The 13,110-nt window shown below is 39.5% G+C and overlaps 1 protein-coding gene across 1 annotated transcript in view; it reads left to right on the top strand.

The window, feature by feature from the left end:
* tenm1 (teneurin transmembrane protein 1) overlaps positions 1–13,110 on the top strand; it is a 188,429-nt gene that overhangs the window by 64,414 nt on the left and 110,905 nt on the right. The window contains exon 5 of the mRNA XM_055016602.1: positions 6,607–6,845. Within this exon, the coding sequence (XP_054872577.1) occupies positions 6,607–6,845 (239 nt within the window). The remainder of the gene's footprint in view (positions 1–6,606; positions 6,846–13,110) is intronic.

Genomic DNA, 13,110 nt, shown 5'->3' with positions numbered 1-13,110 from the left:
TGCTATTAGTTCTGAACCGTAAAATGTAATCATATTCGTAGTCAATAGAATAGTGTCCCTTCATAACATAATTCAGATATTATTGGCTCTCTTCTATGTAGCATTTGATGGGGGAGACAAAAAAACGGACTTCACTGCTTAGCTGTTTTGTGTTGAATTTAATATTCAAGCACCCTCCCTTCTCTCCGCTCACATTCTCAGATAAACTGCTAATCTAACGATTTCATATTTCTGCTCTTACCCTGCCACTGCTATCAGCTCAATCTCAGGCGTGAGATTAAAGATTTACCAAGTATTTACAAACTTGACATGGGGGCTTATGCCGACAGAATTATAAGTGATGCTGTGACCTTAATAAAAGACGCAAAAAAACGGATATCTCTTGTTGTCAAGTATACTTCCATTTTCCCTGATGCGTATTTGATGAATCAGTATCGAAATGTATTGACGTTGCGTCAGTGGAGATTAAGATTGTTTGAAGTGTGCATAGATTTTCTTTTCAGCTGCACATCCGTTATGTTTCTGGAGAGGCCAGCTCGTGTAAGTGGAGTGATGCAGATATGGATATTCAATATATCTGACCAGGTCTCACACTGGGTGTGTTAAGAGGCATAACAAATGTTGGGACTATAATAAATGGACTGGTGCCCTGTCTTCTCCCCCTTCATCTTATCGCTTAGAAGTGGGATCACTTGAAATGTGCACCGTGCACGTGCACCTTCTCACGCACACGCCGTACATCTGCATGCACCTGTTAACAAAGGCCTCCGCCTACGCACACATGCACAGCCATTCGCACTTATCCAGGTAGAGACAGCCCCTGGGCCTAGACTGCAGCCTCCTGGAGAGCGGGAACTCTCATTTTCTTCCTGTCTCGAGGGAAATCTGCCCTCCGATATGAATTCAGAGCTTCCTGGGCATCGCCCCTAGATATTGTCTGAGAAGATCAAAGGCAGGGAGGCAGGAAGAACAGTGAAGCATTTTTAAAAGTACCACACAAGAAGAATAGTGTTCCACATGCGTTGACAAATGCAATTTCTTCAACTGGATTCTGATCCCTTTTGCTCTAATCCGCCTTCAGTACAGCAATAAAAGCCCAGCGGTGAATTCGACCTGTGTACTGGCCTCAAAAATGTGAAAATGCTGTGTTTGACATCTCTTTGTGTTTGTCTTGTGTGGTCATCTTTGAGCAACACTTTGTTTCTCTGGGTTTGTGCGAGTTTATCTCTGGCTTTTCCGAGTTGAACTGCCGTTGACCCTTAGGTGTGCGGTTGCTCTGTGTGCAGCCTCCTGTGTCCCCCATCTGACTCACAGCCTTCAGCAGGCACTGAATTAGTTGATGGAGGGAGGAAAGGAGGCAGACAGTGAAGGATGGGTGTCATCTGTCACAGCCACAGGGCCACAATATAGACACACCGAGAGCAAAACACAGGAAAAACAGAAAACGGCTGATGAAGACGGAGTAAATATAAGATTAAAGTCAACTCAGGAATAAAAAAAAAAAAAAGCCATCTTATCCCTTATTAAGTCTGTTATTGATTAATTTAAATGAAACAATCTGTACTTTGGGTGCAGAGGTTTTGAAAGAAATTGAGATATTTTTCTTAATGCTCTGAAACTGCTCCATGTTATTATTTTATATTTTTCTACTGATTTTTAATTTTATTTTTTTATACTTTTAAACCTTTTGAATTCCACACAGTGGGTAGGTGTTTATTTATTTATTCATTTTATTATGTTTTGCTCTCGTCACATTTTCTCCTGCTGTGGGCTCATTTTTTACTGCATTATAAAGTCCTGCATAGAAACAGCACAACCATGGCTGGAAATAGAGAAAACTCATGTCCTCCGTGAAATATGACAAGATGCCATAAATTATGAAAACAAAGAAATTAAAAAAAACAAAACTTGATGGTCTTTAATTATTTATTTTACAAAAATCAACATGTACAACAATGCCGTTGCCAATACTATAAACAGTTCACACAGCCTAGTTCACCTAAAACCTCCCTGAATTTTTCTTACATGACTGCTAGCCACAGCTGGTGGCTTCACAGTTGTGCCAAAGAGTGTGGGTTTTCAAGGTTTTTTTGTGAGATGCCATGAATGAAAACACTTTATTTTTGGCACTTCTAACAAAATGAGACATGTAGGATAAAGTGATTTGATGAAATATTATAATTATGGAACCAGTTATCACAAAAGAGTTTTCAGATCTGATAAATGGTGTAATTTTGCAGATTGTTCAAAAATAATACATTGACAATCAGTTGATTTTTTTTGTGTTTTTATAGTTTTTGGCTTTCATAATTTTTATTTAAAGATAACTCTAAAACAGTTCCCCTTACCTCTTTTCTTAACTGTTTTTATTTCACATGATTCCACTCATTTTTATTTTTCTCTTGTTCTCCTCTGAAAATATTTTCCCAATGAAGCACTTATTCTTGTAAAAATGTCCTTGCAGTTAAAATGAAACAAGTGCCATTAATGATGAGCTTTATTCTGACGGGCATTTATTTGTAGTAAACTCTCACCGACCTGGCAGATGTCCTGCACTCTTATAATTAAATAAAATGCATCTTCAAGGCTCGATGTGAGACTGAATTGTTTTGTGGAGACGGACGTTGTTTTGTCGTGCAATGAGGGCAAACGGAAGAGGTGTGATGCGGCTGCTGGTGTCCAGTGATGCTGTCAGCCTGCTGTCTGGCCTCACTTTAATAATGTGTCCTCGGAGGGCCTTTCAGAGACCGCTGTCCTACCAGCAGCCTCGTGTCCTCACACCTTTCCCTGCATGGACAGAATAACACTCCAGCTGAGCTGTACGTATGCCCCAACACATTGCACTCACAGCCAGCATTAACCCCCGGAGAGTGCACGGTAACCAGGGGCAATCACGCTGGTGGTGGATTCCGGTAGCTTCGAGGTATTTTTTTTGTAGTTGTTTTGTTTGGAAAATACACACACTGCAGAGAATACAACAATGAGTCATACCTGTTTTTCTGATGCTGTCTCCTGTACAGCCATCCTTTGTCTCTCGCAACCAGGAGTCTTTGTTCATTTTTTTTCCGATGGAAGTCGAAACGGCCAGAACGAGCTGGAACTGCTTCTAATTGCTTGCCCAGATCCACTTTTCCAAATTGCATAATTTCCCAGCCTCCATACTCCTACTTCCTCATCTGACGCCATCCAACCTTCGCCCTCCATTATCCAAACACAATATAGATGAAATGCTACCTAGATTAATTGCCCTTCAGCTTAATTTCCTATCATCGTCTGCAATCTAACACGCTCTTTTTCATAATGAAAATAAACCTCATATCTGTTGAACTAATACTGCTGTATAACTTAAGTAGTCGCTTTGATGAGTCAAAAAAAGGAATAGGTAAGTCATTGATCCTTAGCTGCCAGGGGTATTTCATTCTCTTTCATATCAGAGCTGCTGTGCATTACAGCAGTGGCTCATAATGTTGCACCACAGAGACACTCGGTTGAATGTGGGCTCCTTCTGCGATGAGAGGAGAGATTCTAGTTTAATATTCTGTGACTTAAACTATATCCATGGTGTGTAATGGATGTATTACATTGTGTTATGTAGCAAGAGTGTTTTCTATTGTTTAGCTGGTGATGCTGAATTAGCTTTGAATAATGCCCGTGTTTTACATTTGTTACATATTTTTGCTCACTTCCCAGCATTTATTGTGGAGCATAATATAAATTGCAAGTGGAATTCCAGCGCTCAGGGACTTCCTCTGACTACTCTTCTTCCTTGATTTTAGCTTCCTGTATAAATTTTTCATGATGCATTACTTGCAAGTTTAAGAGACCACTTAGATTAAAAGCACACAAATGCAGCCAAACATGTGGGATAATAACTAGTTTAATCGATTTATGTATTTCTAGAGAAGCGTTTGCCCAGCAGGTGTGGCTTCATAGGACTTGGTTCTTGATGCTAACTGGAACAGTCCGTCCTGACTGTGATGTCTGAAACCTGACCCTGCCTGCGTTCATCATTTAAAAAGTGGCAGGAGAAGGGTCTCTGCTAAAATCTTCCACCTTGGGGGCCCTTTAAATGAGTTTCAGTCAGGCGTACTTCAATGTGAGTCAGAATTCCACTGAGTGCAGATTTGCATAAATAGAATCATATTAAGATACTAGATACCTGGGAAAAGATGATGTCTGTGCTGTGCTAAGCTAATTGGCGAAGCATTGAACCACTGTCCTAGATAGGGCTGCACACTAACTGTGATTGTTTCCAACTTCGTACCATAGTCTACTTTAGAAAGACACAGGCGGTGGTCCCAGAGGGGGCAGGTAGTTTGTGGAACACCGAATGCGGAACGGCTGCCTCCTCTTAAGATTAGGACGGCAGTTAATTGACAGTTTGGTAAACCCCTCCCTTGAACAGCAGTCTTCCAATCACTGTTTAACAACTGAAGCGAAGCCTGGCAGGACTTTCAAGCTTTGTCCACGTGCCAAAGTTGCACAGTGCTGTAGTTAGATTGATAATCAGCATTTAAAGAGTTTGGAGAAAGCAGTCATTTTTTTTTTCACCTTACCAAGCAGGAGGTGAAAAGAATTAATTAAATCTTATTATTTATTAGCACATAAACACACAAACTGCAGTCATTAGCTTGTTTTGCAAAGCAGTTTGCTACCATAAGTATTCAGCATAGTTCCAAGGCCAAGCGGCACATTATTAAAGGCCCCCTCTGGTTGAAGATTTAAACCCTTAAAAACTCGTGTCTGTATCAAAACTACACGTGTAATGTAAGTTTTATCATTAAAATAATTCCTTCCGGGCTGCACAGTGTCATAGTGGTTAGCACTCTCGCCTTGCAGCGAGAAGATCCCTGGTTTGTGTCCCGGCTTTCCCGGGATCTTTCTGCATGGAGTTTGCATGTTCTCCCTGTGCATGTGTGGGTTTTCTCCGGGTACTCCGGCTTCTAAATTGTCCGTAGGTATGAATACGAGTGTGATTATTTGTCTGTACATGTAGCGCTGTGACAGACTGGTGACCTGTCTAGGTGTCCCCTGCCTTCGCCCAAGTCAGCTGGGATAGACTCCAGCCTCCCTGCGATCCTGATGAGAATTAAGCAGTGTGTAGATAATGGATGGATGGATGGATAATTCCTTCCTGTCTTAAAATGATTTTGATGTAACTCTATACCATAACTTCCTCTAGAATTTGCAGCTTTACATATTCCCTTCGTTTCTCCTCAATCACTAAAGCTCCACTACCTTACACAGTTCCGACTTAACGACGAAACGCCATAAGTCCATTATGTCGTAAACCAAGGACCCCCTGTATCGACATATTAACATGGCAAATATATATATATTTTTTTAGCTGAGAAGTTCATTTGTTTGTGAGATCGCATGTTTACAAGAGCCACCATTCATGACTTGCACAACCACTGCATTTTAGAGTTTAGGGTAACTTTGTTCGGTACTTTGTCCTGTTCTTTACTCTTTAGCAACAGTTATACTCCAGTAACACCCCATCTGATCCTTTTCTATCACTAAAAGTGAAATCAAACTTTTCAAAGTAACAGTATTGCATATTTCTTTATATTCACAGTGTTGCTAGAACAAACAGGCCTCGACACCTGCAACACAAATACTTGCTTCATTTCTGTGTCTTCTCTATGATTCATCTGCTGCTGAGGGTGTTGCAGTTTTGTCTTTTAGTAAAATATCATGTATGTTGCCTTCAAGTGCATATTTAAGGCCCCTCTTACAAGGTTCTCATTTTAAAACAAGTCAGCCGGAAACGTTAAACAGTCTGACTCGGTTTTCTACTCAGCTCCCTCAGCTAATGTTAGCTTGATGAGCTAGCTACAGCTGATAAAAGCTGCCAGCAACAGCTGTCATGTCAGGCAATAAAATCAACAGTTGCAGGCTAGAAGTGAAAAGCTGTTTCTGTCTACTTTTGTGTGAAGTCTAAAGTCCATTTTTTCAAAAAACCTCATGAAACGGTCAATCTCTTCATCCACCCAATGTAAAAAACAATAAAATTCATAGAAATAATGAGTAAAAGTCATCTAAATGTATTAGATATTAACTCTTTAATAAATGATCAACCAAAACGCAATGTTTACCTGTGACAAGAAATGAAAAATACATTTACTGCACAGACTGTGTGAGACATCAAGGCGGCAGCGTCCAGTGTGCATGATGCAAAAGACCATTTTAAATGGAAACTACGCCAAAGGAGATGTACATCAAAGGGAGACTCAGACACAGATGATGGTGTTTGACCAAATCTGATGCCTTTACAAATGTGGGGCTGAAGTTGTGGTCTGCAACTTAATAGCACAACACAATCTGCCGACAGCTGTAGCGGACAACCTGACTTAACCTTTACCACACATATCTGGATCTTCACCTTTTATAATCTAAATGGTAGTATGAATATGTCTATAAATAATTTAAATATGGGAACATTTTTCATAATTTATGGTTTCATAATTTAGTTTGACATGCATGTAACTGTACAAGAGACTTGCAACAGTTTGACAGGCATAGCAAGAGTATAAGGAGGGTGGGGGTTAGGAAACAGTGGATTACACAGTGATGTGAACTTTCTTGTTTGTGTTTCTCCCACAGACACTTCCTGTTCAAGCAGGGCTCTGGTTCCTCTGCCCTGCTGTCCGGGGCGGGGCAGGGATACCCCCTGACCTCGGGGACGGTATACTCGCCTCCACCGCGTCCTCTCCCTCGCAGCAGCGTGACCAGACCACTGTTTACCTTCAACAAGCCTCACCGCTGCTGCAACTGGAAGTGCACGGCCCTGTCGGCATCCCTCCTCACCCTCACCCTGGCCCTGCTGCTCACATATGTCATCGGTGAGTTATACGTTGCCCATCGAGCACAGCATTTGTTTGTTTTGACTTCAGTTTAAAAAAAAACAAAAAAAACAACACCTTTTCAAAATGGATTTGAAATTGGGAGGCTTGTCAAGAGACTGCCTATTAATTCAAAAAAGAATCGATATAAAAAATACAAAAACAACTCAGAACAGGGAATTTTACACGCACCGAATGTTGCAGGTGTCAGAGGGTAGAGAAAATACAGGAGAAAAAACGAAAAGAAAGAAAAGGAAGTCAATATGGGATCAAAGCAGGACTCCTGGAAATTTTGCACTGTTACTTTGAAGCAGTGTTGTGTTGTATTCTGAGTGCGACCCTCTGTAGGATATTCTGAATTGTAAATTAGCTGTCCTGGACCAAAGCGCACAAACCTGGTAATTATTCTATGATGAATACTCACATACAGTAACTCACTCAGTGTTTTTCTCTTTCATACAAACACAGCTACACAAGCGCACGCAATCACCTTATTACATTTCCACTCCTGCTGCTTTTATTATATTAATCCATCCAGGTTTGTCGAAGCTTATGACCTTACTGTCTGTGCCCTTTTAATTGTTTACATATTTTGTTAATGTTTCACATTTAATTCAATTAAATATTTCATTTGCTCTACCTTATTACTTAACTCCCTCATTTTGTTTTGTTCTTTTCAATCACAACTTTGCAACTTGCATTATAACAGCTTTAATCATTATTTGTATACTTCATTTATTTAGCCTTTCTAATTTATTTTTTCATTAAACTTGTATTTCTTTCAAATTCAGGAGGAAATTTTGCATAGCTTTACTCCACTACATTTGTTTTGGTGCAAGCTATTTTAAGATTAAACTTATTGAATATGATGTGCTGGTGCAGATTAAACCACACAGCAGCAGTAGCAGCTTGAACTAGTAAAGCACAAGTAACAACAGTCCATCCTGGCATCCTTTAATGGATCTATATTGGCTAAAATAAAGCTGATTAAAATCAGATTCTTTCTTTACTACTTTGTGTTGTTAGCTAAAGCCTGTTGGTGCTCTACTTTACTTTATGACAGAATTTTACTGCTTTTGAGAGTAAAATTCCAACAAAGAGAGACAATCATCTCTACAGTTAATTGCATCACATTAATTTTTTGGAGCCAAATTCTTCTCTTCAAACTTTTTTTTTTATGTCATATCAATAATTTAAGCTTAATAGTTGTGGTGTAATTCAGTAGTTTGATTAAGTAGCCTGTGACAAATGATGTGTGGCCAATGAAGGGTATGTCAGTTATTAAATCAATATTTAAGTAAATATAAGTGTGAGATCAGACTCAGTGTTGGGATATTAAATAAAAGTTGGAGAAAGTAATGAATGACTAAATATTATAGGATTGCAATAAGGATCAGTCTTTCTTGAATTGTAGTTTTACTACTTTTACTTGAGTAAAAATCCAAACTGACTGCAAATGCTAATAAATGCAGGGTATTTCTGCAGCGCTCATGAATGCAGATTAATGCTACTTTTCATGATCACTACTAACTTGATTGGAATTTTCAGAAAACCAGAAAGTTTTTGAAGTTTTTTTTCTGTACTCTGCAAGATCATCAGCAGAGTTTGTCAAAGTCAGAAACCAAATTTATTCATCGATCCCCTCCGATTGCACCAATTCCCTTTTCGGCCTCAACCTTGGCTCCACCGTAGCACATCAGCTTCCCTCCACTGCCCCAAGTGCAGATCTCCCAACCCTCCACCCAGCCAGTTCATTTCCCTCCTGTGGTGGTGCTCAAGGTCACGACGGAGCAGGCGGGGGTTTGCATTAATCACACACACACACACACGCATGCATACGCACACGCACACGCACACACACACACACACACACACACACACAGGCGAATCCATGCAGATTAATCCCCAGGCTGAACCATGCTATTCCATTAATGTCCCAGCCCCGGTAATTAGTGCATTAGTGAGGAGTGTGAGTGATGACTTGGAGACGACATCACCTTTTAATTGGTGTCATGCTCCACTCCTGTTTGGCAAATGATTGATCTCCATGTTGACGTCACCATGGCAACTGCGCCAAGATGTATGGGACGCGAGCACGGACGACATGTTCGCCTGTAAATCAAAGATATTCAAATTGCAAGATTAAAGTGGTCATGGACTTAATGTCTTTGTCTAGGGGGAGAGGTTGAGACACAGGCCACCAGATGATTAGGTTCTCTCATTACATAATGATTCAGTAATTTTAATGAATTAATTACCAGTCAGTGACAGGAAGAGGAAAAAAAACCAAAAAACTCTGCCCCAGTGGTATTTTGCCTCCTCATCTTCATCAAATAATCGCCACACTGACTTTTGCTGTGTTTATTGATTTGGAGTCAGACCCTCATTAAATCAAGTTCTTATTGGAGATTAATTCCTATTATCATAATGTAATACAAAACTAAATTAATTTATTCAACTTTCAAAATATGATAATGAATTTTCCTTGATTCCAAATATAATCAACTTCCATTGATTGTTGTACTGTACTTAGGTAGGAGGTTGTTGTACATATTTAATATTATTATTACTATTTATATGACATATATTTGATTTCTTTTTCTTTTTTCACTCACCGCATGCTGACACCATCAGTCACTTAGTAAATCAGGCAGTCAACAGAGAAAACTTTGATAACTGATGAATTATTTAAGTACATTATCAGACAAGAAAAACCAAACAGCATTTTTCCAGCTCATCAAATGTGAGGATTTGCTGTGTTTCTTGGTTTTATGTGATTGTAAGCTCAATATTTTTTCGGTTTTGAAGTGTTTACTGGATTGCGTTGTGTTTGGCTTGAGAAGTTTTTATTTTCTGACCACTTATGTCCCATATATTTTTTCTTTATCCTGCAGTAGCTAAGCGTGGCGTTCATTGTCTGTCAACTTTACACTGCAGATGCTGCTAACTGAATCAAGACATTTGCAACATTAAAAAAAAGACATATTCCTTTACAGTCGTGCCAAGCTGGAGCCAAGCATTTCACAGTGTTGGAGATGCTCCCCCCCCTTGGTGAGAATCATCTTAACGCAGCTGCTACATTTGGCTGAATCTTCATCTTTTCTCATGAAGCTCAGCCAAAACTTTCCTCTGCTTGCTGCAGTCGTCCGTGGTTGTGCATGTAACGGAGCTTGTAGCTGATCTTACATGCCTTGTAAAGACACGGGGCGGGCAGCGGTGTAACCGTCCCGCAGATCCTGAGCGTTTGATGTAGCTTTTAATAATTCAATAAACACATCTGACCTTGATGATTTTTTGAAACCACTTCTTTAAACCCACCTCAAATTATTGCCTTTCCTTAAAGCTCGCCGTGTTAGTCGTGTGACTTGTTTATTAATTTGGGAGAAAGTAACCCAGCAAATAATGAGGCAATAATATTATGTCTCAAATTAAGGTTTCCAATTAGCACAACAATAGGGCGATGCATGATTGCAGAGATAATGCTGTGCCTAAGTGATTGCAGCGTATGCCCCCTGTTGTGATTAGCTAAAGCAGTGCTCCTCTCTTTCTTTACTGCCCTCTTTCCTCTCCTCCCATACCCCCTGGTGTTGCAGGGGCTGTGAATAGCTTTGTTAATTTGTTTATCCCCCGACGTACCCCTCCCTCCTGCAGCCGTAGCTTGTTATTAAGCACAACACGGCCATCAGATATGAGGAGCAGGCATTATGATAGCGAACGGGGCATTTAAGGAGAGATAGAGGACAGATAAAGATTGCATCTGTAATCTTGAAGAATATTGCTACTGACAACACTACCAGTAACTCATTTTCTATTTTAGGCCTCATTTATGTTCTACCTACCTACTATTGCTCTATTGTGCTGTCAAAGGAAGCTAATTAGAGTATTTTCTGCATTAATGAATATCTTGCTGTTTTAAACAGTTACAATCCTCGCTTGTTCAATCAAATATAAGGGGAGAGGGCGGGATGTTTCACTTAAGAACGATGCTCGTCTCTATGGCAACAAGCAGAAGCCTCTGACGCAAGTGAAATGAGCAAGTCAGCAGCATGCTGCAATCAAATAATCACCTCCAAATCACATTTCAGTCGCTTGCACACACACAGAGACACAGCCAGTGTTCACTTTAAGCTAAGATCTTCTTTATAGTTCTGCTGTGCGAAACGCGTAGCTTCCGGGCACCTGGTGGTTCCATAAAGAGCCAAATGAGTCTTTAGTGGCTTTAAGTTTATTACTGTGATGCTTTTTTTGTCAGTAGATCTATTTTCTGATTGCGTTTCCAAGCATCTGCCTTAAAAGTTACATATTATTCACAGAGGTCAAACTCAGTACAGTCTCCCAACTGTGCTCCCAAGAAAAAAAATGTGTTCATTAGAGCTACGGCTGATGTTGTTTTTGTTGTTGTTTTCCCCTCCATTACGATAAATCTGCAGATTATATTCTTTATTTGGTTTCCCAGAGCCTTAAGTGACACCTTCCAATGACTTGTTTTGTTCACCAAACAGCCAAAATGTGAAATATATTCAAGTTTACAAGAATAAAATGCAAAAAAGCATATCCATCTTGGAAGCAGGAGCCAGCAAATGTTAGGCACTCATGTTTGAAAAATGGCACAAAAATATTAATCAACTGCTTAAATACTTGCAATAATTTTCTGCAGACCGACTAATTCACTAATTGCGTCAACTTTAACATTTGTGTACAGTGTGTAGCCTACAATATGGGCTGAACTTGTTTTTCATTTGAAGGAAAGCTAAAACATTAACTGATGACATTTTTGGAAGATGAATGATGTAATCCATTTTCTTGTTTTCAGATTTCTAAACGTGATAAATTAGTCATTTATCATTTTAAGATGAATTAATTTTAGTTACACAAAACATGCTCATTCACAAACATCTGTTTGATGAAGCAGTTAATTTATATAAATCAACAGATACATGTATTAATATTACTTAAAAAAATGTCATCAGCTGTGTGATTGGTGTCTAGAACTGACGAAGAGTTCTTAAGTCGCTCCCTCTTCATCTGGATTTCTCCTCCAAACGTCCTAGCAGGCCTTGTCTGTCTCAAAGCGCCAAGCTGATTACAGCTTATCATAAATTAAGTGCGTGTTCTCTTCTGTGTTGTTGACCACCGTGGCTGCGAAGTTGGGAAATTACAACTGTCAGGAGCTGGGGAGCACATTATGCCAAATATACATGAGGCCTGGACAGGTTTATTTGATTTGACTTCCTGACAGGAAATTGTGGGTCAGACAAGGTTAAAAGACATTGAACTGCATGATGGCTTTTTTAATTCTGTTCACATAAACATTAAATCACAACACGTACACAGAAAGGCAACAGAGCTAAAGGGAATATCAAAGCTAGCATCTGCAAATAATGTCAAATGTGCCATATACTTCTGCTGTTATCATTTTTGAGAGAATCACAATGTGTGACCGCAGGAAACACCTGATGGGGAAACAGAATCATTTTTCACTCTTTCAGCTTCTACAGCTGCTGTCATGTTCTGACAGTCACAGAAGAGGTTATGGTGTAAACACGAGTGTCGCCACCACAACTTGCTGTCACTGTTTCCGAGCTGATGTGAACCAAACAAAGTGCACCTATTGGCTATTGACAGTGATGGATTGTGAATCATGTTTTTGATCATTAACCACGTCGTGAGGGCGGCAAAAGATTTATGATAATGTTTAACATGCTTGATGGGTAAAAGGCTTAGAAAGACTATTAAGGAATATATTTTCTTCCAGCTAAGAAAAGCAGTGATAGGAGCAGCATAATTTTACTCCACATTTTAAATTTATATCTTAATTTGCTTTAGATGCCAGTGTACAGGCACTGAAAGCTTTTTTATATACCTTAGACTGTATTTAAAAGATGGATTGTCAATTGCAAGGTAGCAAAGCCTGAAGCAAACCCTGTTTTATTTCTTTGTTTTACTCTAAATAGGATCATAATTTACAAAATGGCCATCGTGCCATGTTGAAGGAGACTAGAAACTAGCGATTGAGACCATAAACTCATTAAGGAAAGGTTTACTGAGGTAAAAAAATCAAGGGAGAATTTGGGTCCTTATTAAATAAACTTCTGCACAACCTGACTTCTGTTAGTAATCACAGGAGTCGCCTCCTACTGGCTGTTAGAAAGACCTACAGTAAATATTTTCTTTTTGGTCGACAGTTTTAAATTCATAAGGAACTAATCAATGAAGAAACAAATAAAAGCTGAGAGTGTACATAACTGACAAATTGAATTAAGGC

Source organism: Amphiprion ocellaris, chromosome 13, assembly GCF_022539595.1.
Source record: "Amphiprion ocellaris isolate individual 3 ecotype Okinawa chromosome 13, ASM2253959v1, whole genome shotgun sequence".
Classification (NCBI taxonomy): Eukaryota; Metazoa; Chordata; class Actinopteri; family Pomacentridae; genus Amphiprion; species Amphiprion ocellaris.
Note: the sequence above shows the minus strand (reverse complement) of the source record. Positions and strands in the feature narration are given on the sequence as shown.